Here is a 26619-nt window from a genome sequence, read left to right as displayed (position 1 = left end):
TCAGGGTCCTGGGATGGAGTCCCACATCAGGCTCTCTGTTCAGCAGGGAGTCTACTTCCCTCTCTCTCTCTCTCTCTGCCTGTATCTCTGCCTACTTGTGATCTCTGTCAAATAAATAAATAAAATCTTTAAAAAAATATGTCATTGGAAAATCATTTACAATAATAAGATCATTTATGTTTCCAGACACACTACTAAGCATTCTCTAAGTGTTCATGTGCACCTGAAATGATATCACTTAGATACTGTATAAGAAGTGTTACTACAGTCATCTGCAATGTGGTATGCTTTATTTTAAAATTCTAGGGAGGTTTTCTTTGTGAAACAGTCAACCAATCCTCTGATTTCCCTGATCACAATCTGGCAATTCATTCAGCTAGGTAGAAATGGAAGGAGTGCCCATGTTTGTGGTGATAAGAAGTCAATAAATGTACTGTGTTCTCAGGATATACTGTGGCAACAAGAATTTTCTGAAAGGGTCCAATATGTGAAATCTTGTTGTCAGGTCTAGATTTCAAGCATATTCTGCTGGTTAAGAATAAATAATTTTTTAAAAAAGATTTTATTTATTTATTTGAGAGACAGAGACCACGAGTAAGCAGAGAGGCAGGCAGAGAGAGAGGAGGAAGCAGGCTCCCTGCCAAGCAGAGAGCCCGATGCGGGGCTCGATCCGAGGACCCCGGGACCATGACCTGAGCTGAAGGCAGAGGCTCCAACCCACTGAGCCACCCAGGCGCCCCAAGAATAAATAATTTTAAAGGAGAAAATAAAAACCTCACGTAATGCAGAGAGATTAAAAAGTTCAATAGAAATGACTGAGTCGGGGCACCTGGGTGGCTCAGCGGGTTGGAGCCTCTGCCTTTAGCTCAGGTCATGGTCCTGGGGTCCTGGGATCGAGCCCCGCATCGGGCTCTCTGCTTGGCAGGGAGCCTGCTTCCTCCTCTCTCTCTGCCTGCCTCTCTGCTTACTCGTGGTCTCTGTCTCTCAAATAAATAAATAAATTCTTAAAAAAAAAAAAAAAAGAAATGACTGAGTCATCTTCAGTCAGTCAAGTTACATTCCAAATCAAGGTCTCCACCTATAGATTCCTTCAGCTTAATTCATTAAGTAATTTTTTAAAAAAGATTTTGTTTACTTGTCAGAGAGAGAGAACGTGAGCACAAGCAGGGGGAGCAGCAGGCAGAGGGAGAAGCAGGCTCCCTGCTAAGCAAGAAGCCCGATGTGGGACTTGAACCCAGGACGCTGGGATCTTTACCTGAGCTGAAGGCAGACGCTTAACCAACTGAACCTTCCAGTTGTCCCTACTCATATCAATCTTATACAGAGTTTGTCAGATTTATACCTAATAATTTAATTTTTAGGATGCTTATATAAATAATATTATGTTTTAAATTTCAGATTCCACTTGTCCATTGCAGATATTTAGGAAAGTGATTGACTTCCATACATTAACCTTTTATCCTGCAACCTTGCTAGTGTCAGATTTTTTTTGTTAATTTTTTTTTCAGATTTTCTACATAGGTAATCATGTCATTGGCAAACAGTTTCTTTCTTTCTTCTCTAGTAAAATGTTGAAGAGAAGTGATGAAGAAGAGATCTTTGTCCTGTTCTTGATCTTAGTGGAAAATCTTATAGTTGGTTACCATTAAGTATCAACTTTTTTTTTAATAGATATTCTTTATCAGATTAAGGAATTTCCTTTCTATTCCTATTTTATTTAGGGTTTTAATCATGAATGGTTGTTGAATTTTATTAAATTTTTTTTGCATCTATTGGTATGATCATGTGCTTTTCTTTTTAATCTGTTTGTGTGATTGATTACATTAATTAATTTTTGAATGTTGAAATAGCTTTGTGTCCCTGGACTAAATCCCACGTAGTTACTGTGTAATTATACACACATACATACATACAGTTGGATTCTATTTGCCAATATTTTGTTGAGGATTTTTGCACTCATGTTAAAGATACATTGGTTTATAGTTTTCTTCTTTTGTAATGTCTTTGTCTGGTTTTGTTACTTGGGTGATGTTGAACATAATGAAGTAAACAGTATTCCTTCTGCTATACCTTCTGAAAGAGATTATAGAGAATTGGTGTAATTTCTTTTTTAAATGTTTGATAGAACTTTCTATTGAACCCATCTGGGCCTGGTGCTTTCTGTTTTCGAATATAGATATAGACCTATTTATACCATTTCTTCTTCTGTGAGTTTTGGTAGATTGTGTCTTTCAAGGAATTGGTCCATTTTATCTAGGTTGTTGAATTTGTAGCATAGAGTAACTCATAGTGTTTTTTGTTTTGTTTTGTTTTGTTTTGAGAGGGAGAGAGAGAGAAAAAAAAAATCTTTTTTTTTTTTTTTTTGAGAAGGTAGACTTTTAATAACTGCTTTTATCACCAGGTTAAGTCATGCAGTTACAAAGTAGTTAGAAATATCTGAAAGAATATTGTTGTTTAGACAAACCATAAGAGACTCTTTTTTTTTTTAAGATTTTATTTATTTATTTGACAGACAGAGATCACAAGTAGGCAGAGAAGCAGGCAGAGAGAGAGGGGGAGGCAGGCTCCCTGCTGAGCAGAGAGCCCGATGTGGGGCTCAGTCCCAGGACCCTGGGATCATGACCTGAGCTGAAGGCAGAGGCTTAACCCACTGAGCCACCCAGGTGCCCCCCATAAGAGACTATTAATCTCACAAAACAAACTGAGGGTTGCCGGGGGCAGGGGCGTGGGAAGGGGGTGGTGGGGTTATGGACATTGGGGAAGGTATGTGCTATGGTGAGTGCTGTGAGATGTGTAAACCTGGCGATTCACAGACCTGTACCCCTGGGGCTAATAATACATTATATGTTAATAAAAAAAATAAAAAGTTAAAAAAAAGAATATTTTTGTTTTAAAAAAAAAGCAAAAAAAAAAAAAATCTCATTCTTACATAAATAAGAGAAAGAATCTTAAGCAGGTTCCACATCCAGAGTCTCATGACTCTGAGATCATGACCTGAACTGAAATCAAGAGTCAGATGCTTAACTGACTGAGCCACCCAGATGCCCCATAGTATGTATATGTGTGTGTGTGTGTGTATATATATATCCAGAATATATATTTGACAGACAGAGATCACAAGTAGGCAGAGAGGCAGGCAGAGAGAGAGGGCGAAGCAGGCTCCCGCTGAGCAGAGAGCCTGATGTGGGGCTTGATCCCAGGACCCTGAGATCATGACCTGAGCTAAAGGCAGAGGTTTTAACCCACTGAGCCACCCAGGCGCCCCTCCTTCTGCTTTCTTTGGATTTAATTTGCTCTTCTTTTTCTAGCTTCCTAAGATGGAACTTAGAGGGCTGACTTTAGTTCTTTTCCTCCTTTCTAATACATGTATTCAATGCTGTACATTTCTCCCTAAGCACTGCTTTTACTGTATCCCAGAAATTTTGATACATTGTGTTTTCATGTTCATTTATTTAAAAATAGAAATTTGAGATTATTTCTTTGACCTGTGTTATTTGGAAGTGTGTTATTCAATTTCCACATATTTTGGGAATCAGTGGAGACTTTTGAGCAGAGGAATATTTTAATCTGATTTGTGCTTTAAAATGATCACTCTGGCTACCATGGTAAGAATGAGCTATTTGTCAGATATATTTGGAAGGTAGGGCCAGCAGAACTTCCAGGTGGATTGAATACATGATGTGAGAGAAGGAGAAATGAAGGACCATTTTTGGAGGCAATGTGTATAGGCACCATGAGTCTAGATGTGGTCACTAAGTGACTATGGAGAGAGAAAAAACTTCCAAGGACTGAGAGCTAGCCCTCAGTGTTCTGATTCTTAGAGAAAAGGAGAAATCAGAAAAGGAGCCTCGGAAGGAATGGCCAGTGATGTAGGAAGAAGACAAGAAGCATTAACCATGTATTTTTATTTTCTGTTTTGTCATGCTTTGATATCCTTTGGCCTTCCTGGCCCTTGAGGGATGGCCCTCTTCAAGGTTGCTTAATTCCTAAAAATGGTAAATAACTCTCCTGGGATTGTGCCTTTCAAAAGCAAACCAAACAATAGAGTTTACACCCCCATCACTTCCTTTATTAGATTTTTTACATTCTGGGTACTATTCCCTGTCTTAATCACTCCAGAGTAAGACATCAAACTAAGGACATCCCCTATGTTCCACAACCCACTGAAATTACTTAAATTTGTCAGTTCTAAGCCTACTTATCCTGTTTTGTCCATTCTCTCCTGTGGAATCCACAATAAAGATTCTTGCCTACATTTCTTTGTCACCCCCTCTGTCTCCTGACTGATTGGTGCTTCCCCATATGGTCCAACATGATATACCATGCCTATTTTTGTTTTTTAACTTTTTATTTAAGTTCAATTTAATTAACATATACTATATTATTAGTTTCAGGGATAGGATTCAGTGTTTCATCAGTTGCCTACAACACCCAGTGCTCATCACTTCAAGTGCCCTCCTTAATGTCCATCACCCAGTTACCTCATCCCCCCCACCCCTCTTCCAGAAACCTCTGTTTGTTTCCTATAGTTATGAGTCTCCTACGGTTTGTCTCTCTGTTTTTTTTTTTTTTTTAAGATTTTATTTATTTGAGAGAGAGAGAGCAAGAGCAAGGAGGAAAGGCAGAGGGAGAGGGAGAAGAAGTCTCCTCACTGAGCAGAGAGTCCAATGTGTGACTTAATGAATAAATTTTTTTGAAATTTAATGAATAAATAAAATCTTTTTTTTAATTTAATCTTTAAAAAATTCCACATAGGAGTGAAATCATATAGTATTTGACTTTCTCTGACTTACATATTTCTTTTTTTAAAAAAAGATTTTATTTCTTTAAGACAGAGAGACAGAGAGAGAGAGGACATGAACAGTGGGAATGGGCAGAAGCAGGCTTCCTGCCAAGCAGGGAGCCCAATGCAGGGCTCAATCCCAGGATCCTGGGATCATGACTTGAGCCGAAGGCAGATACTTAACTGATGGAGCCATCCAGGTGCCTCCCTGACTTATTTCACTTAGCATAATAACTTCTAGTTCCATCCAGGTTGTTACAAATCATGAGATTTGATGACTGAGTACTATTCCATTATATACCATATCTTCTTTATCCATTCATCTGTCGATGGACTTCTGGGCCCTTTACATAGTTTGGCTATTGTGGACATTGCTGTTATATGCAGTGGGGTGTATGTGCCCTTTTAAATCACTATGTTTGTAACTTTTGGATAAATGCCTTAAGCGCAATTGCTGGGTTATAGGGCAGCTCTATTTTTTTAACTTTTTGAGGAACCTCCAAACCGTTTTCCAGAGTGGCTGCACCAGTTTGCATTCCCACCAATAGTGTAAGAGGGTTTCCCTTTGTCCACATCCTTGCCAACATCTTTTGTTTCCTGCGTTGTTAATTTTAGCCATTCTGACCAGTGTGAGGTGGTATCTCATTGTGGTTTTGATTTGTGTTTTCCTGATGCCAAGTGATGTGGACCAATTTTTTTCATGTGTCTATTGGTCATTCATATGTCTTCTTTGGAGAAATGTCTGTTCATGTCTTCTGCCCATTTCTTGACTGAAAATGGGGAAAAACTGAGAACCTTTCCCCTAAGGTCAGGAACACAACAGAGATGTTCATGCCTACTTTTTCTAGGGAACTGTGAGTATAACAAATTTCTTTCTTCATGATAGTCATTCCTCTATGTGTCTTACCATAACTGATTAAAATGAACCCCAGTTACCCTTAAAATACCAGGAAAGTGTGGTGAGTTTGAAGCCAAGTGAAGAAACTGTTCTCAGATAACATAATGGTCCATTATGCTACCATCTGCTTGCAGGTTAAGTATGATGAGCACTGGGAATTAACCATCAGATTCCATTATTGGACAGCATTTCAATATTGGAAGACTTTTAAGCAGGGAAAATATAACAATAGTGGAGAAAGGTAAACTTTGGAGCAAAGACTTTAAATGATTGAAATTGTTCCAAACAAGAGAAAAAAAGCACCCAGCTACATAAAAGGGCAACACAGAAGAGGCAGCATGACAATTCTGAGAAGACCATGCCTGCGTGGCTCAGTTGGTTAAGCATCTGCCTTCAGCTCAGGTCATGATCCCGGGGTCCTGGGATGGAGCCCCACGTTGGGTTCCCTGATCAGCAGGAAGCCTGCTTCTCCATCTGCCTCTGCCTGCTGCTCCCCCCGCTTGTGCTCTCTCTCTCTGTCAAATGAATAAATAAAATCTTTAAAAATAAAAAATAAAAATAAATAAAATAAAATTGAGAAGACAGAAATATTCCCAGAATGAATAATGAGATTTTGTAAGTGTATATGTACATAAGAGTGTTTCAATTACAGGTACTGAGCTTCCCATTTGTGATGAAATCTATGACTGCATTGATTTTTGAGGCTTTACAACTTCCTGAGTCAACAAATTAACTGGCTTCAGATGGATCTGATTTTTATATTGTGGACAGAACATGTCTGCAATTATCACCATCTTGGTAGCTTAAACAACTCCCATTTATGTTTTGACAACATCTGTGAGTCAGGAGTCTGGGGCATGGGTCAACTGGGTCCTCTGCAGGGCTTTAATCTATATGTCAGTTCAGGATCTGTGGTCTCCTTTTAAGGCTTGACTGGGGAGGGAGCTGGTTCTAGGCTCACGTGTTTATTAGAAGCATTAAGAGTCAAGCATTTCTTGAGAAAATGTTTACAATTGGTAAAGTAGAACTGAATTTCGTCAATGTTTTACTAGTTAATTTTGATTCTGTTGTGGGGAGGATAGGATTTAATCTATTAAATGCCATTATCCATCAGTCTGCCCTAATACAATGGTAGGTATATGTCAGCAGAAGTTCATCAACATCCAAATATAAGTGGACATTTGTGAAAAATGTATGATAATGGTTACTCAAACAATGTTTGCAAGAATAGTTAGCACAGAATAACAGTAAGCAGGGAGAATGTATTAGTTTCTTATTGCTTCATAACAAATTATCCCCAAACTTAGTGGCTTAAAACAGCCAACATATTATTATCTTATTTATTTTATTTTCTGTGGGTCAGGAATCCGGGCATGCCTTAGCTGGGTCTTAGCAGCGTGGCAATTAGGTGTTGGCCAGAACTGCAGTGTCAACTTTAGACTTAACTAGGGCAGGGTATGCTTTCAAGCTCAAACAGAAGTGTTTGTTGACAGGATTCAGTTCTTCATGGCTGTTGAACTGAGGGCCTTACTTCCATGGCTGTTGGCCAGAAGCGGATATCAGTTCTTTGCCACCTGGGCTTCACTCTGGGGTAGCTCTCCATGGCAGCTAGTGATCCTTGGGGGAAGCAAGAGAGCAAGAGAGAGTGTTGTAGATGGAATCTAATCTTTCTAAAACATAATCTTGAAAGTGATATCCCAGCATTTTACTTTATTCACACTGAAAGCTAGTTAGTAAACTCAGCCCCCATAAAAGGCAAGGGAATTATAAAAACAAGGGCATGGACACCAGGAGGGTATCACTGTGAGCCATCTTAGAGGTTTACCTACTACAGAGAGTGAAACAAATACTAAAAGAATGCTGAGTAGCATCACTTGATGTTATGAGACAGAGCTGGGACTGACGAGGAAGAAAAAGCAACTGGTGCTGCATATTCAGAAATTAAGAATAGAGCCTTTCTTTTCCCAAAACTTCAGACACAGGTTAAGAGATGGGGTAGGGGTGCCTTGGTGGCTTAATCAGTTAAACGGCTGCCTTCTGCTGGGGTCATGATATCAGTGTCCTGGGGTTGAGCCCCACATGAGGTTCCTTGCTCACTGCTGCTTCTTCCTCTCCCTCTGCCACTCCCCCTCCTTGTGCTCTCTCATTCTCTGTCAAATAACTCTTAAAAAAAAAAAAAAAAGAAAGACTTCAGACTCTGAGTACAACTACAGCAGCAGCAGCATTTACTATCAGGACCAGCATTGTAAGGGCAACCGGAAATGAAATGAGAATTGACTTGGGAATCAGAATTTTATCTGAACACCAGCTCTGTTGCAACTACAGGTAGATCCACACTCTTAGTAAAGTAATTTAAGCTCTTTGGGGTTTAGTGTCATTTCTTATAAAATGGGGATGGAAGTATCAAATATCACTAATTGTATTTGCGAAGATAGTATTGAGAGCCATGATAGTTACATAATACTAATGGCAACGTTTCTACTGTGTTGCTATAGTGAAAAATAAGGATGTAAAATCTTTGCTTTTTGAACATACTTCCTAATTACTTACAAATTTTATATTAGACATTTCTGAAAGAGCTTTCCGACTTAGACATAGATTTTAGTGTTTCACTATCATGCATACCTCAAAAGCAAAATATGAATGCAATAAATTCATTTAATTCTAAAGAGGTTCTCTACATTTTCTAACTTCTCTGAATCATTTTTCAACACAAAATTGTCAATGCCCTATTTTGCTATGACTTTTAACAATATACTTCTCTTAATTCAATATATAAAAATATTTCCATATTTAATCAATATAAAACATTCTTAATGAGATGTTCTTTACGTGTATTGTTGAACAGATTAAGGTTTTGCAAACCTGCGCTTTCTCCCTTACAGCACATCCTCAGGCACGAGCTCGTAATACACGAGATTGCCCTACTAGGAATCGCAACCGTACTGCACACGCCTCCTTAAAAAAAAAAAAAAAAAAAAAAAAAATTAAAAGAAATTTCCCCTCCCTTCCATTGCACATGCATTTTAAAAATATTTCTCTTTGTCTTTTTGCTCTACATTATAATAACTGACTCAACAAGGTGTCCCAATAAACTTTTTCTTTAATTTTTACTTTGAATCAGGAGTGGAATCTTAAGAAGCCACCCACACAACCATGAGCTCCTGCATACCCTTGGGCTAGGTGACCTGAGAGAAGGCCTCCGGGGGCGGAGCCCACTTGACGCACTCCGGGAAGCGGCGGACGAGGGGCGGGGCAGCGCGCTCCCGGAAGTGGCACTGACGTCGCTGTGCGTGCAGGCGGCTGCGTCGGGCTGCAGGAGAAGATGGCGGTCTCCACAGGTCGGTTCCCCGGTTGGGCTGCCTGCATTCCCACTCCAGCCCGGCTTTGCCCCTCTGTCTGCTTCTGGCGGCCGAGCCCTGACTGTATGGGAGAATCCGGAGTGCGCCTTCTCGGACACCTGGCTCCCCGTGGAGCGAAGCCCGGGAGCGGGGAGGGTCTGGGCGGGCAGGGCGCCGGCGCTGAGGGCCCGGGGCGGCCGTCGGGGGTGGTGGGTCGTGCTTGCGCGTCGGCCGCGCGCCCGCGGGCCGGGGGCGGGGTGGCTCCGGCGCGGGCGCACTAGCTGGGTCTGGCGGGTGCGGGTCCGAAAGCGGAGCGGAAGAAGGTGTGGGAGGGAGGAGAGGAGGCCCACGGTGGGCGGTGTCAACCTCAGGCACGGAAGGGTTTCGGGTAAGGGGCGTCTTGGATAGAGTGGGGTTTACGTTCTCTTGGACTTGCCTTTATATGGGTGGAGGAGAAGAGCACTAAGAAGAGGACTGTTGCTCTTTGTAATAGCGGAGAAATGATGACTATTCTTACCTGACTGAATACGTGTTGTCTTTTTATTCATTTAAATACAAAACTAGTGCAAGTAAAAAGCATGGAGCAAGGAAAAGCTAATTGAAGAAGTGGTGTTTTAGATAGGCTGTTCAGCTGTTCTCTTGTACGGTGTACAATGTTTGGTTTCCAATGAGCACAAACTTTGAAATTAAATATTAACGCTGAAATTTTCGAAGCATGACCATTTTAAAAAAATGTTAAAATGAAAATGTTACGTTTGACTACTTAAACATACGGTTTTGCTCTTTCATTTTTCTTAGTCATTATTGAAACCAGGTTATAGAACAGTGTGATTTAATTTTTCACGCCCTCATTGCATAATAGAACGAATTTTTAAACCTATATTGTGCTAAAAAATGGTTGCATTGTATGTTACTGTAACTTGTAATACCTCAGAATACATTCAACATACATTTTAATGAATGTGTCTTTTAAGGCTCATCTTTATTTCCAGATGTCATAGGTGATGAGATCCTTAACAGTTTCAGCGTTCGGAAATATACTTGAGGTCAGAGCGAACTAGTAAAGGATTATTTAAAAAATGAGATTTTACTGTTACAACTGTTTGAAATCCAGTGCGCTTGTGAATGGGTCATATCTTTTTAAGAATTGTACTTAGTACCTATGGGTTCTTGAAAATTTAATAATAAAATGGTGCATTTTAATTTGATAGTTTTCATTTTGCGGATTGCATTGTTTAGTTAAACATGATTTTTCCCCCCTAACATTATACCTACAAGAAAGTGTGGAGATATTTTGGAAAGACCAAATATTAGATGATATTAATGGCAGATATTTTTTGTTAACCACTTTTAGTTTTTTTTAAGTCACTTTTAGACATTTTATAATATAAATTATAAAGATGTTGCTGATTATTGGCACATTTCCTTATACATCGAATGCCTATATTTTCTAGTTTATACTTCAGCATCACAATGTTACATTTTCACTGTTCTTAGATTTATGAAATTTGAAGACTTTGCATAATTAATAAGGATGTAATTTAGGCATTTGGGCTTTCTTAAACCACTGAAATTCATTTTGAAACTATTGCTAAAAACTTGCCCTGGTAAATTTCACTATTATTCTGTTCATTTTATGTGCCTTACATTATTGACAGTATTATTGACTTGAGAGGGATAAGAGTGCGGAAGCAGCTTTGGGCTTTTTTTTTTTTTTTTTTAAGATTTTATTTATTTACTTGACAGATCACAAGTAGGCAGAGAGGCAGGCAGAGAGAGAGAAAGGAGGAAGCAGGCTCCCCGCTGAGCAAAGAGCCCAATGTGGGGCTCAGTCCCAAGACGCTGAGATCATGACCTGAGCTGAAGGCAGAGGCTTTAACCCACTGAGCCACCCAGGCGCCCCTGGGCTTTTTAAATTATACTTTCTGTTAGCTATATTTTTGTATTTGCTTCTTGGTGGCATGGAAGGGAAACAGTCTGTGTATATTTGTGAAATAAATGTGATGTAACTTGAAATTTAAAGTGAGATGAGCTAGATGGATGTAATAATGTACATGTTTTGGGGTGCCTGGCTGGCTCAGTCTGAGCATAGAACTCTTGATTTCGCAGTCTTGGGTTCAAGCCCCATTTTGGGTGTAGAGATTACTAAAAAAAAAAAGAAATAAATAAACTTTGAAAAGAGAGACTCATTTAGAAATGTACATAGACAAAATAATCTTGGATAAAAATAGTTATTTGGTAGGCCAAAAAGAAGAGACACCTGACAAATATTTTTTGATCTTTTCTAAGGCAGTATATTTTAATGTGTGTTATCTAAGTCATATACTTTTACCCTTCCTCTTATTAGAAGAGAATTGGGGAGAAAAAATTCTGATTAGAATGGGAACTATTGGTTCTCTTACTTTGCAGATGAGAAGACCGAGGCCTAAAGAAATACAAGATTATACACAGTGATAGATTCAAGATTATAATTCGGGGTTTTTTGTTCTCAGTCTAATGTTCTTTCCGTTATGAGGAACTGTGAATTTGGAATATTCCTCAAATCATGAATCTTAATTCCCTTTTGTGCTTAAGAGTGACTTTCACACTTTTCATTCTAGCAGAATCTGTGTTTCAGACTGTTAAGATTCTTCTTATGAATGGAAATGGGGCTATGGTGGAGACCCACTGCCTGGGTTCCCCTTTTCCAAGAGGCATAGTCACCTCTGGGGTTCAAGAGGATTTCATAGAAATCCTTAAGAAAAACTACTTCAAGGAATAGAAATTTATTAGTACATTTAGTATCTTTGATTAAAAAACTTAATTATATCCCAGCACTAAGAAAAGACATAGATAAAAAAGTATGTGTAGTACTTCAAAAAAATTTTTTTTTTGGGCACCTGGGTGACTCATTTGGTTAAGCAACTGTCTTTGGCTCAGGTCATGATCCTGGAGTCCCAGGATCTAGTCCCGCATGGGGTTCTCTGTTCAGCAGGGAATCTGCTTTTCCCTCTGACCCTCCCCCCCCACCGTGTTCTCTTTTCTCTCTTATTCTTTCAAATAAATAAAATCTTAAATTTTTTTTTTAAATTTTAGAATAGTTCTAGTTTTTTTTTTTTTTTTTAAGATTTTATTTATTTATTTGACAGAGAGATCACAAGTAGGCGAACGGGGGTGGGGGGGGAGCAAGCTCCCTCCTGAGCAGAGAGCCCAATGTGGGGCTTTATCCCAGGACCCAGAGATAATGACCTGAGCCAAAGGCAGAGGCTTAAAGCACTGAGCCACCCAGGTGCCCTAGAATAGTTTTAGTTTTACAGGGAAGTTGTGAAGGTAGTACACAGAAGATTGTACATTAGAGTAACTAATGTACATTTTCTGTCTCAGGATCCCATCTGGGATACATTGTAATATGAAACATTTTAAAATTTCTTATCACTTAAGTTACAGTAGTGTTACACAGTTCTAGTCTCTGAATGCTGATAATTGTAAAATATCTTTAATGAGAGGTTCAGGAAAAAATGGAGTCTTTTTTTCTTTGATAGTGGGTCTGTGTAAGCCATATGGTTGAAAAACAAAACCAAAATAAAACTTAACTAATTACCCTCTTCAGAAGTCGGCAGCATTGTGTGTACGGGAACGAGAACTAGATTAGCATTGTTTTAATTCCCCTGCTACCCCTGATAGATTACTGAGGCATGATAGGCATGCCACTGAGTCTCTTAAGCCTTGCTTTCCCCATCCTTTCTATGAAAAGGTTGGACAACATGATTTTCCCCATCTTTAAGATGAAGACAAATGGGCAGAATTTGGGGATTGGAACAGAAGAGATCTGCATATGTAAATTACAACCTACAATCTGGGAACTAAACAATAGAACCAAATTGCAGTAGTCTATTAAGTACATTTTCCTCTTGAGACTTTACTAACTGGCCTGATAGATTTTTCTTTGTCCATTAGGAAACTGCATACTCTTGATACATGTTTGCTCTTGACAATATGATTAAATGATACAACCTTATTATACAGGCAGCCATCCCTTTGCACAGTACTACAGAGTGGTAAAAATGACCATTCAAACTGAAACTGTTTAAAGCACTTTTTTTTTTTTTTAAGATTTTGTTTATTTTTTTGAGAGACTGAGAGAGCATGAGTTGGCAGGGGGCATAGGGAGAGGAAGAGGGACAAGCAGACTCCCTGCTGAGCACAGAACCTCATGAGGCTTGATCCCAATACCTTGAGATCATGACCTCAGCCAAAGTAAGATGCTTAACTGACCGAGCCAGCCAGGTGCCCCCCAAATAATTAATATTAAGTAAGAAAAATTATTATTCTGTGACCTTTGAATATGTTTGTTCAGACATTAAAAACTCTTCCTGTGGTTACAAGTATTTAGGAAAATGAAAAAAAATTGCAAAATTAATATTTGTTTAGTGCTCCAAACATGAGACATTAAGAATTAGAGTGTTTTATTTTTTAAAAAATACTTGTTAGGAGTAGTTTGAACAGTGCTTCTGTTTTCTAATATAATGTGGGGCAAGCATCTTTTCAGTGCTTTGATGAATTGTCCTACTTCTAAGGTGGAATCATTTCCAGTATTTTCTTCTTTGTGCTTTCCATGTTAGGAAGTAATCTGAGACTTTTTTGATTGTGAAGTGTTTTACTTCCTCTGGAACATTGTCATCCTTTTCTTAAATTACTTCTCTCATATACATCCATAATCTCTCATTCACAAAGTTTATATGGCTGTTCATCTGCAGTCTGTCTACAGTCTACACTTTATGGTCGAGTATTTCTTCTTAACTGTTTTTCATCTGATTCACATTTCACTTCAGTGTTACCAGTTTTTGTTCTTGCTGCACTTTCAGTTTTCATTTCTTTGCTGTACTTTGATCTTTGTTGGCTAATTTCCTTTTTTGGCTATTTTTATAGAGTGTCTCATGGGTTTGGGTGCCTGGGTGGCTCAGTGGGTTGTGTCTGTCTTCTGCTCAGGTCATGATCTCAGGTCCTAGGATTGAGCCCTGCATCTGGTTCCCTGCTTGGTGGGGAGTCTGCTTCTCTCCTGGTGCCCCCCCCCCCCCGCCCCCACGTGTGCTGTCTCTTCTCATACTGTCTCTCTCTCAAGTAAATAAATAAAGTCTTAACAAAAATGAGAATGTCATATGAGTTTACCACTGGCAGACAGGGAGGCAACACTATTATAAGTATACACTATTATAAGCATTGCTGTTTATATGTAATTAACAGATGTGCAGTCTGTGCACCAACAGATTTTGAAAGATGTGAAGTGATTGGCCTCTGGTTAGGATGCTCATCTATTGTTTACATAGTGATTTGTGGACTAGGGAGCTAGCAGCAAAGTTTGTACTTAATGCAGTTACCCACAGGAGATTGCTAACTGAAGCTTCACCCATGTCTTTGGGGAACTGTGTGTTAAGTAAGTGTGTTACTTAAATGATGCTAACTGAAGGTCATGCAAATGGAAACTATGGAAAGCAAAGATTGTCCTTAGTGGAGATATCTACTTGACAATTATATAGGGAGCTGCTTGACACAAAATTTTGAAGTGGATACATGAGGCTTGTAGACTAGAATAAATGGAATAAAATTCAGTGTTCAAAAGACAGTTTCAAATATAGTTGACTTTTTTAAAGAGTAAGTCTTTGAGGTAACATTATTACCTTCAAATAATATTTGGTAATTATAAATATATATGAAAATTTATAATAAAACATAATATATTTTGTATATAGTATATAAAATATATAAAAAATAAAAATTTGAAGGAACTTCAGGACTGGTGTTTGTGAGTGACTTAACTCTTATTTACAAAGTCTCACTGATTTGTGTAAGAGCAGATGTTATATTTAGTTTAAGATAGAACTCAGCACAGTTTCAGACCACAGGATAGAAATCCTTAAGGCCTACTTTACATATGTTTTTTTGAAATAGTAGTTCTAATGGAAAGCATGTTATGGATTTTCTAGACTCTGGGCCAAGTTCATTTTACAGATGAGCAATGTTAATCTAGGTATGAAATGACTTTTACAAAATTATTTAGCTAGATGTTGAGTCCAGAGCTAGTTTCTTGCTTTCAAGTTCTTTGATACTACTACTTTATTACACTGTATTCTATAAACTTTTTGTTTGCTTTTATTTTGTAGAAACTTAACTGTGATTTCCTAAATAAATGCCATTAAGGATCAAGACAAGACACTTCAATGAGTGTAATAGCGTTATAAGTAATTAAAACTAAGGTGTAAATGATTATGTTGAAAGAATAACAAAAAAAATTAAGACAGTTGATATTAATAGCTAAATCTTGTTAACATTTACACATTTTGTGTGTGTGTGTGTGTGCGCGCACGAATTTGGTATTGCAGGCAAATACACATAGTAATTGTTTTCCTTGATGATTCTTATAATACCTGGCATTTTTCTTTTGAGCTTATTTTGGGGATGGGATGGGAGGGGAGGTTATTGGGAATGCTAGGAGGTTTATAGATACTCATCTCTATCAGAATTAGAAAGCATAACCTGATGATTTGTCTTAAACATTTCCATATTGCTCATAAGGTGGCCCTTCAGGAGGTTTAATACTGACTCTCCCTTCTCCCATTCTTCTCTTATCTACTCCAATAGGGTGCCTCTGCACAGGACTGTGTATGTTCACTGGGTAGGAAGAACCTGGTTGCAAGCTGTGGGACTGGGAAGACTGGCAACAGCTATGTAACCTGGCTCCTTATTCTCCCGTGGGGTTTTGAAATGGTTTCTAAAATCCAGCGTCCTGGGGTGCCTGTGTGGCTCAGTTGGTTAAATGGCTGCCTTTGGCTCAGTTCATGATCTGGGATCCTGGGGTTGAGCCCTGCATCATGCTCCTGCTCATCGGGGTGTCTGCTTCCCCCTCTTCCTCTGCCCCTCCCCCTATTCGTGTACTTTCTCTGTTTCTCTAAAATAATCTTTAAACAAAATAATAAAATCCAGGCTCCTTTGGAAAAAGGCCAGTCTTCTCCATGAGGTCCTTCAGTACACCTTTGAGTTATGGGTCACTGAGAAAGCTGAAGCTTCTGGGAGATGGAATCGTAAGTGAATACTGAGTTTAGTTTCAGGGGGTTCTTTTCTACTTTTTTTTTCCCCCCAAAAACCTTTGTTGAGATAGAATTCGTGCACCATACAATTGACCTATATGTACAATTTATTGTTTTCTGGTATGTTTGCAGATGTGTGCAACCATTAACAACAATCACCTTAGAAAATTTTTATTGCCTCAGAAACCCTGTATCCTTTAATCCTCATCATCCTATCCCTTTGTTGTCTCCTTCTAGCCCCTGCAACCACTAATTTATGTTCTGTCTCTGTAGATTTGCCCGTTCTGGGACTTTATATGAATAGAATCATAGAATATGTGGTCTTTTGTGTCTGGCTTCTTTCAATTAGTATAATGTTTTCAGGGTTCATTAATGTAGCATTTATCAGTTCTTATGCATTCCTTTTAATGGCTGAATAATCTGTTGTTTATATACCACATTTGATATATTATTCATTGTTGATTTAGATTGTTTCCACTTTCTGGCTGTTGTGAATAATACTGCTATAAACATTTGTGAGCCAGTTTCTGTGTGCATGTATGTTTTCATTTCGTCTGGGAAATATCTAGGAGTATAATTGCTGGATCTTATGGTAATTTTATTTTTACTTATTTTTAATTATATTTTAATTTTTATTATTGACATATATTATTTCAGGGGTATAGGTCTGTGATTCATGTCTTACACAGTTCACAGCGCTCACCATAGCAATGCCCTTCCCAGTGTCCCATCTCCCAGCTACCCTGTCTCTCGCACCCACCTCTGCTCCAGCAAGCCTCAGTTTGTTTCCTGAGATTAAGAGTCTTCTATGGTTTGTTTCCCTCTCTGGTTTCTTCTTGTTTCATTTTTCCATCCCTTCTCTTATGATCCTGTTTTGTTTCTCAAATTCCTTATATCAGTGAGATGATATGATAATTGTCTTTCTCTGATTGACTTATTTCACTTAATATAATACCTTCTAGTTCTATCCACATCAATGCAAATGGAAATATTTCGTTTTTGATGACTGCATTATAGTCCATTGTATGTATATATGTATATATGTACACCACATCTTCTTTGTCCATTCATCTGTTGATGGACATCTAGGCTCTTTCTATAGTTTGGCTATTGTGGACATTGCTGCTATAAACATTCAGGTGCACGTGCCCTTCAGATCACTACATTTTTATCTTTAGGGTGAATACCCAGTAGTGCAATTGCTGGGTTGTAGGGTAGCTCTATTTTCAACTTTTTGAGGAACCTCCATGCTTTTTCCCAGAGTGGCTGCACCAGCTTGCATTCCCACCAACAGTGTAAGAGGGTTCCCCTTTCTTCACATCCTCACCAACATTTGTTGTTTCCTGACTTGTTAATTTTAGCCATTCTCACTGGTGTGAAGTGGTATTTCACTGTGGTTTTGATTTGTTTTCCCTGATGCCGAGCGATGTTGGGCACTTTTTCATGTGTCAGCCATTTGGATGTCTTCTCTGCAGAGGTGTCTGGTTATGCCTTCTGCTCATTTCTTGGTTGGATTCTTCATTCTTTGGGTGTTGAGTTGGATAAATTCTTTATAGATTTTGGATACTAACCCTTTGTCTGATAGGTCATTTGCAAATATCTTCTCCTGTTCTGTCTGTTGTCTTTTGGTTTTGTTGACTCTTTTTCCTTTGCTGTGCAGAAGCTTTTTATCTTGATGAAGTCCCAGTAGTTCATTTTTGCCCTTGCTTCCCTTGCCTTTGGCAGTGTTTCTAGGAAGAAGTTGCTGTGGCCCAGGTTGAAGATGTTGCTGCCTGTGTTCCCCTCTAGGATTTTGATGGATTTCTGTCCCAAATTTAGATCTTTCATCCATTTGGAGTCTATTTTTGTGTGTGGTATAAGGAAATGGTCCAGTTTCATTTTTCTGCATGTGACGATCCAATTTTCCCAACAGCATTTGTTGAAGGTATTGTCTTCTTTCCACTAGATGTTCTTTCCTGCTTTGTTGAAGTTCAGTTGACCATGGAGTTGAGGGTTTGTTCTGTTCCATTGATCTGTGTGTCTGTTTTTGTACCGGTACCATATTGTCTTGATGATTACAGCTTTGTAATAGAGCTTGAAGTCCAGAATTGTGATGCCACAAACTTTGGTTTTCTTTTTCAGCATTCCTCTGGCTACTCAGGGTCTTTTCTGGTTCCATACAAATTTTAGGATTTTTTGGTTCCATTTCATTGAAAAGAGTTGATGGTATTTCGATGGGGATTGCATTAAATATGTAGGTTGCTCTAGGTCGCACAGACATTTTCACAGTATTTGTTCTTCCAATCCATGAGCATGAATGCTTTTCCATTTCTTTGTCTTATTCAGTTTCTTTCTTGAGTATTCTATAGTTTTTTGAGTACAGATTCTTCATCTCTCTGGTTAGATTTATTGCTAGGTATTTTATGGTTTTGGGTGCAGTTGTAAATGGGATTGACTCCTTAATTTCTCTGTCTTGTTGTTGGTGTATAGAAATACAGCTGATTTTTGTGCATTGATTTTTTTTTGTATCCTGACACTTTACTGAGTTCCTGTATGAGTTCTGGCAGTTTTTGGGTGGAGTCCTTTGGGTTTCCTCATAAAGTATCATATCATCTGCCAAGAATGAGTTTGACTTCTTTTATGCTGATTTGGATGCCCTTTGATTCTTTTTGTTGTCTGATTGTTGAGGCTAGGACTTCCATTGCTATGTTGAATAGCATGATGATAGTGGACAGCCCTGCTGTGTTCCAGACCTTAGGGGAAAGCTCTGTTTTTCCCTATTGAGAATGATAATTTGCTGTGGGTTTTTCTTATATGGCTTTTAACATATTGAGATATGCCCTACACTGTGAAGAATTTTAAGGATGCTGCTTTTGAAATGCTTTTGAAATGCTTTTACTACATTTGTTGAGGGTATCATATGGCTTTTGTTCTTTCCTTTTTTTTTTTTTAAATTATTTGACAGAGTGAGAGATCATAAGTAGGCAGAGAGGCAGGCAGAGAGAGAGGGGGAAGCACGCTCCCTGCTGAGCAGAGAACCCCATGTGGGGCTGATGTGGGGCTCGATCCCAGGACCCTGGGATCATGACCTGAGCCAAAGGCAGAGGCTTTAACCCGCTGAACCACCCAGGTGCCCCTTGTTTTTTCTTTTATTAACATGTATAACATTGATTGATTTGCGGATGTTGAACCAACCTTGCAGCCCAGGAATAAATCCCACTTGGTGGTGGTGAATAATCCTTTTAATGTACTGTTGGATCCTATTGGCTAGTAATTTGGTGAGAATTTCTGCATCCATGTTCATCAAGGCATCTTGTTCTGTAATTCTCCTTTTTGATGGGGTCTTTGGTTTTGGGATCAAGGTGATGCTGGCCTCATAAAATGAGTTTGGAAGTTTTCCTTCCATTTCTGTTTTTTTGGAACAATTTCGGGAGAATAAGTATTCTTTAAATCTTTGGTAGAAGTCCCCTGGGAAGCCATCTGGTCTTGGGCTCTTGCTTGTTGGGAGATTTTTGATGACTCCTTCAATTTCCTTACTGGTTATGGGTCTTTTCAGGTTTTCTATTTCTTCATTTTTCAGTTTTGGTAGTTTATATGTCTCTAGAAACGCATCCGTTTCTTCCAGATTGTTTAATTTGCTGGCATATAGTTACTTATAATATCTTCTTATAATTGTTTGTATTTCTTTGGTGTTGGTTGTGATCTCTCCGCTTTCATTTGTGATTTTATTTATTTGGGTCCTTCCTCTTTCCTTTTTTGATACATCTGGCCAGGGTTTTTTCATTCTTATTGATTCTTTCAAAGAACCAGCTCCTAGTTTTGTGGGTCTATTCTCCTGTTCTTTTGCTTACTATTTCATTGATTTCTGCTCTAATCTTTATTGTAATTTCTCTTTTCCTGCTGGGTTTAGGTTTTGTTTGCTGTTCTTTCTCCAGCTCCTTTAGGTGTAGGGTTAGGTTGTGTATTTGAGACCTTTTTGAGAAAGGCTTGTATTGCTACATGTCTTTCCTCTCAGGACCACCTTTGTTGCATCCCAAAGATTTTGAACTATTGTGCTTTTATTTTCATTTGTTTCCATGAATTTTTAAAAATTCTTCTTTAATTTCATGGTTGGCCCGTTCATTCTTTAGTAGGATGCTCTTTACCGTCCATGGATTTGAGTTCTTTCCAACTTTCCTCTTGTGATTGAGTTCTAGTTTCAAAGCATTGTGGTCTGAAAATATGCAGGGAATGATCCCAGTCTTTTGGTACTTGGTTGAGACCTGATTTGTGACCCAGGATATGTTCTATTCTGGAAAATGTTCCATGTGCACTAGAGAAGAGTGCGTATTCTGTTGGTTTGGGATGGAGTGTTCTGAATATATCTGTGATTCCATCTGGCCCAGTGTATCATTTAAAGCCTTTATTTCCTTGTTGTACTTTTGCTTAGATGATCTGTTCATGTGCACTAGAGAAGAATATGTAGTTTGTTGCTTTGGGTTGGAATGTTCTGAATATATCTGTGAAGTCCATCTCGCCCAGTGCATCATTTAAAGCCTTTATTTCCTTGTTGATCTTTTGCTTGGATGATCTGTCCATTTAAGTGAAGGAGTGTTAAAGTCCCCTACTACTATTGTATTATTATCTATGTGTTTGATTTTGTTATTAATTGGCTTATATAATTGGTTGCATATATATAATATATAATTATATATAATATATATTATATATATATAATATAATATATATATATATATATAGAAAATACTAGCATAGAAAATACTAGAAAATCCCTTTCTGGAGAAAATAATATAATTAATATAATATAAATATAAATATATATAATATATATTAATATATTAATATATTAATATATATATTAATAATATTAATATATTAATAATATATTAATATTAATATATTAATAATATATTAATATTAATATATTAATAATATTAATATATATAAATATATATAATATATATATAATATATATTTATAATATAAATATAAATATAAATAAATATAAAATAATATAATAAAATAATTATATAATTATATATAATTATATAATTATATATAATTATATAATTGGTTGCATAGATATTATGTTAGTAGCATAGATATTTAAAATTGTTAGATCTTCTTGTTGGATAGACCCTTTACGTATGATACAGTTTCCTTCTTCATCTCTTATTATTGTCTTTGGCTTAAAATCTAATTTGTCTGGTGTAAGGATTGCCACCCCAGCTTTCTTTTGATGTCCATTAGCGTGGTAAATGGTTTTCCACCTCCTCACTTTAAATTTGTAGGTGTCTTTGGGTCTAAAATGAGTCTCTTGGCAGACAGCATATCGATGGGTCTTGGTTTTTTTAATCCAATCTGATACCCTTTTGATTGGAGCATTTAGCCCATTAACATTCAGGGTAACTGTTGAAAGATGTGAATTTAGTTTCATTGTATTGCTTGTAAGGTGACTGTTACTGTATATTTCCTGTGTTCCTTTCTGGTCTGTGTTACTTTTAGGCTCTCTCTTTGTTTAGAGGACCTTTTCAATATTTCCTGTATGGCTGGTTTTTTTTTTTTTTTTTTTTTTTTTTTAATTATTTAATTTTTTATTTGACAGAGAGAGAAATCACAAGTAGGCAGAGAGGCAGGCAGATAGGAAGGGAGAAGCAGGCTCCCTGCTGAGCAGAGAGCCCGATGTGGGGCTCGATCCCAGGACCCTGGGATCATGACCTGAGCCGAAGGCAGAGGCTTAACCCACTGAGCCACCCAGGTGCCCCCTGGCTGGTTTGGTGTTTACAAATTCTTTTAGTTTTTGTTCGTGGAAGCTTTTTCTTTCTTCCTTTTTCAGTGGCAGCCTATCTGGATATACTATTCTGGGATGCATATTTTTCCCACTGAGAGCTCTGTATACATCATGCCAGCCCTTTCTGGCCTGCCAGGTCTCTCTGGATAGGTCTGCTGCCAGTCTAATGTTTCTACAGTTGTATGTTATGGACCTCTTGTCCTGTGCTGCTTTCAGGATTTTCTCTTTGTGTCTGAGACTTGTAAGTTTTACTATTAGATGATGGGGTGTTGACCCATTTTTATTGATTTTGAGGGGGGTTCTGTACTCCCTGGATTTAATGCCTGTTTCCTTCCCCAAATTAGGGAAGTCCTTTGCTATAATTTGCTCTGGTATACCTTCTGTACCTTACTTTCTTTTTCTTCTGGGATTCCAATTCTAATATTGTTTTATCTTATGGTATCACTTATCTCTCAAAGTCTCCTCTCGCAATCCAGTAGTTTTTTATCTCTGTTTTGGTCAGCTTTTTTATTCTCCATCATTTGGTCTTTTATATCACTGATTCTCATTTCTTCCTCATTTATTCTAGCAGTTAGAGCCTCCACTTTTATTGCACCTGATTTGACTTGCGCCTGATTTCGACTTGTTAGATTTTAGTTCTTCTTTTTCTCCAGAAAGGGATTTTCTAGTATTTTCTATGCTAGTATTTTCTATTCTCTAGTATCTTCTATGCTTTGTTCCAAGCCCCTGTCTTTATAATCATCATTCTAAACTCTAGTTCCAACATCTTACTGTGTATTGTAGGTCCCTGGCAGTTGGTACTGCCTCTTGTTCCTTTTTTTTTTTGAGGTGAGTTTTTCCATTTTGTCCAGAGAAGAATAAATGAATGAGAGAACAAAATGCTAAAAGGTAACAAGGACCTCAGAAAAATATACTTTAAACAAATCAGAACAGACCTGAAACCTTGGGGGAAAAGGAAGGGAAAAAAAAAAAGAATATGATCAGAGTGATGAATAGAACATAGCCACACATTAGATTTTGGGTGTATTTTTGGTCTGTTAGATGAAATTGCTTTCCAAAATTTTAAGGAAAGGAAAACATATATGTAAAAATAAGGGCAAGTAAGATGGAATATGGCTGTAAAGACGAAAATTTTAAAAAACATTTTAAAAAGGGAATTCGTAAGATAAGTTGGTTAAGAAAATAAAGAAAGAAATAACGGAAACAAAAACAACAACAACAACGACAAAAAACAGAAAAAAGAGAATGTGACTATGCTGGAGACTAAAACAAAGCCATACTGTAGATTTGGGGTATGTTTTGGTCTGTTAGAAGTAACTGCATCCCCAATTTTAAAGAAAGAAAAACTTATACAAAAATATAAGGCTAAATATAACAAAGGGATAGATTGTGACTGTAAAATGAAATTGAAGATTTTTTCAAAAAAGTAATTGATAAGATGTTGCTTGAAAAGGAGAGAAGAATATTTCAAAATAAGGAAAATTAAAAAATTAAAAAAATTAACTTTGAAAGACTAAGGAATCATGGGGAAGAAGCTATGAATTCTGTGTGCTGTATTCTCCCAGCCCTGGTATGCTGTGGTTCTCATTGATCAGTAAACTTGGTCTTAGTTGCTTGTGCTTGCTGATCTTCTGGGGGAAGGGCCTGTTGCAGTGATTCTCAATTGTCCTTGCCCGAGGTGGAATTGCACTGCCCTTGCCAGGGTTTGCTCTCAGTAGCTTTTGTTTCCTGAAAGTTTTCTGTATAGCTTTGGTGGTTGAGAATGAACATGGTGGACTCCCAATCTCCAGCCCCAGAGGAGCTGAGAACTCAGGGCCCCACTCCTCGGTGTACCCTCACAGAAAAACAGTCAATCACTCTTGTCTCCCTGGTCTCTGGCTGCACTCTTTGCTTACCTGGCCTGTGACTGAGCATTTCTGTCTCTGGCACATGACCAGTTTGGGGTTTACGAACCCAGCAGATTCCTCTGTTGTGCTCAGGTGCTGTTCTTCCCTGGGGGAGGAACTGTTCTTCCCTGGGGGAGGAACGGAGTCTCTCTGATCTGCTGCTTGTTGGATCCCTTCTTGAGGAGTAGTGGTCCAGCTGTGCCGCAGATCAGTGTTTATGACAACCCCTAGCTGAGAGCCCCTTCCTTGACTCAGTCTTTGTAGCTGGCTTCCCTGCTCTGATACCTGGGAGCTCTGCCACACTCAGGCACCCCCAGTCTTTCTGTGATCCCGAGGGTCCTGCGGCCACACTGTCCCAGTGAGGGTTTCACCCCCTGCTTAGCCACAGGAGTGACATCCCTAAGCAGAACAGACTTCTAAAAGTGATTTTGTGCTTGGTTTCTCTATCACTTGCCTGTAGCCGGTGATGGAGGGACCTTCTTCTGCCACATTCTGTTTTCCCAAATACCACCTTGGTTTCACTTCTCCGCATGTCCTACTTTCCAGAAAGTGGTCGCTTTTCTGTTCATAGAATTGCTGCTATTTTCTTTGATTTCCTGTTGAGTTTGTAGGTGTTCAGAATAGTTTGGTAATTAGCTGAATTCCTGGTACCACACGAAATTTAGGTATCTTATTCCGTCATCTTGCTCCTCCCCCGGTAATTCTATTTTTAGTTACTTGAGAAACTGTCAGACTGTTTTCCAATGGGAGACCATTTTATATTCTCACCAGTAGTTTATAAGAGTCCTGATTTCTTCACATGTCACATAAACTGCATGACTTTTTGACTGTAGCCATTCTGGCATGTGTAACGTGATACTTCATTGTGGTTTTGGTTTGCATTTCCCTGGTGACTAATGATGTTGAGCATCTTTTTACGTGCATATTGGTCATTTGTATATTGTCTTTGGGGAAATGTCTATTCAGATTTTTATTTTCAAATTAGGCTATCTTTTTCTTGTTGAGGTCTAAGAGTTCTTTGTATAGTGATACAAGTTCTTTATATATATAGTTTGTAAGTATTTTCTACCATTTCGTAGGTTATCTGTTTTACTTTTTTGATGGTATCCTTTAAAACCCAAAGTTTTAAATTTTGATTAAGTCCAATTATCCTTTCCATGTTATTAAGATGCAAAGTATGGCTTTTGGTATGTATTTCATTGTCAGGCTGATTCTTTGTTTTAAAAATGTCAGGGTGACATACATAAACTCTACAGTTGATTTTAGCCAAAAGGGGGAGAAATGGTGACATAATGTAACTTCTAATTGCTGATTTGGCTATGATTATTTTATATCTTTATCATATGGCAGATGGCTGTAGGAGTCCAAGCTCCCTCTTGCCAGGTATAAGGTTTAACCTTCCCATTAAAAAAGCTGAATAGCCAGATAATACTCTCAGCAGATTGAGATTTGTAATACTGTAATTATGATGCAGATTTTTAAGTTAAGTATTGTGATATAAACAATATAAACAAATTGTTTATATTCTTGAAGAACATAAACAGTGCATAAGTTGGCTTACTCTTTGTTATCTATGCTAGTATCACCTGTTACCTAATTTATCAGTTGTGGCTTACTAAAGTATATTGATGTAAGTGGTTATTTTCTGAGAAGTAACACTTAAGTTGTAAAGTTTTTAATTTTCTCAAGTGCTTACCTTATAAGTAGCAATTTGGAGGGATATTTCCTTATTTTGCTTAATATGGTTTTCTGATTGCAAGCTAATTGGGCTCATAGGAGAACAGTTATATTCATTTAAATGGTCTCTGTCAGAAGACCTCATATCTTCCAGAGTGTATGCCATTCTTAATTTAACTTAGAAATTCATCCTAGAAAGGAACCACAGTATATTGCAGCTTACCTAACTTTCCTCCACTTCTTAGTTTATTCTAAGGGACTTCCTCAGGTCTTTTTCTAGTTCTGGAATAAACATTGTTAGCTGTTTTCCTGGAGAATAGTAACTTTTGTATTCTTCTTTTGTTTGCCTATCACACTGAGATGTTTATAGTGTATCTGAGCAGTCTTCAACAGCTTACTGTGTTGTGTTCGAATGTTGACTGTATCTGCTTATGCGGTTGTCTTCACTGACATCTGAGTGTAAAACCTTGGGGAAAGGATTCTGTGTTGGTATTCAGAATTAGCAGCACCTGCTACAGGACTGGTTTGTAAGTGTTGAGAGTAAGATTGAAGGTAAGCACCTGCCATAAATATACCAAGTGTGTGTTGCCATCATTTTTTTACAGTACTTTGTATTTAAGTGATTTAATAATGAGAAAATAAATGGTTTAAGTAAAATCTAGTTTTCCTTCTTTATAAATTATGTTTTACTCATAAATTGCTTTTTAGTTCACTTTTCTGAAGTAAAATAGTACTAAAAATTTTATGTTCAGGTGCATTCATTAAATAAACACATTATTTTCTCCTTACCTGGCTGAGTTAGTATACAGCACATAACTGTATTCATATAGTTGCAGAATTTTTTGGGAGTGTCTAGGGGCAGAGTGGTTTTGGTTGTAACCTTGAGTTCCAGTAGCATAATTCATATTCTGTGCATAATGCATCTCCTAAAACACAGAATTGAGATACTTTACAAAACCTGTATTCCAGAGGCTTTTCCTTCAGATGAACAATATTTGATTTGAATTTTTTTTTCAGATGTTTTTATTTACCATGTTTTATCAGTTCTTTTTTTTTTTAAGATTTTATTTGAGGGAGTGCATTTGTGCACAACAGATCATGAGCAGAGTGGAGGGGCAGAGAGAGAGGGAAAAGCAGACTCTCAGCTGAGGAGGGAGCCCGACATGGGGCTTGATTCCAGGACCCCAAGATCACAACCTG

The 26619-nt window shown here is 37.9% G+C and overlaps 1 protein-coding gene across 1 annotated transcript in view; it reads left to right on the top strand.

Annotated features, from left to right (window-relative positions):
* The first annotated feature begins 8939 nt into the window (after window positions 1-8939).
* Window positions 8940-26619, top strand: part of UBE2V2 (ubiquitin conjugating enzyme E2 V2) — a 60233-nt gene continuing 42553 nt past the window's right edge. The window contains exon 1 of the mRNA XM_080801047.1: window positions 8940-9022. Coding sequence (XP_080657173.1) covers window positions 9007-9022 — 16 coding nt within the window. The 5' untranslated portion in view covers window positions 8940-9006. The remainder of the gene's footprint in view (window positions 9023-26619) is intronic.

Source organism: Martes martes, assembly GCF_963455335.1.
Source record: "Martes martes genome assembly, chromosome: 4".
NCBI classification, from domain to species: Eukaryota; Metazoa; Chordata; class Mammalia; order Carnivora; family Mustelidae; genus Martes; species Martes martes.
This window is presented reverse-complemented; position numbering and strand designations above follow the sequence as displayed.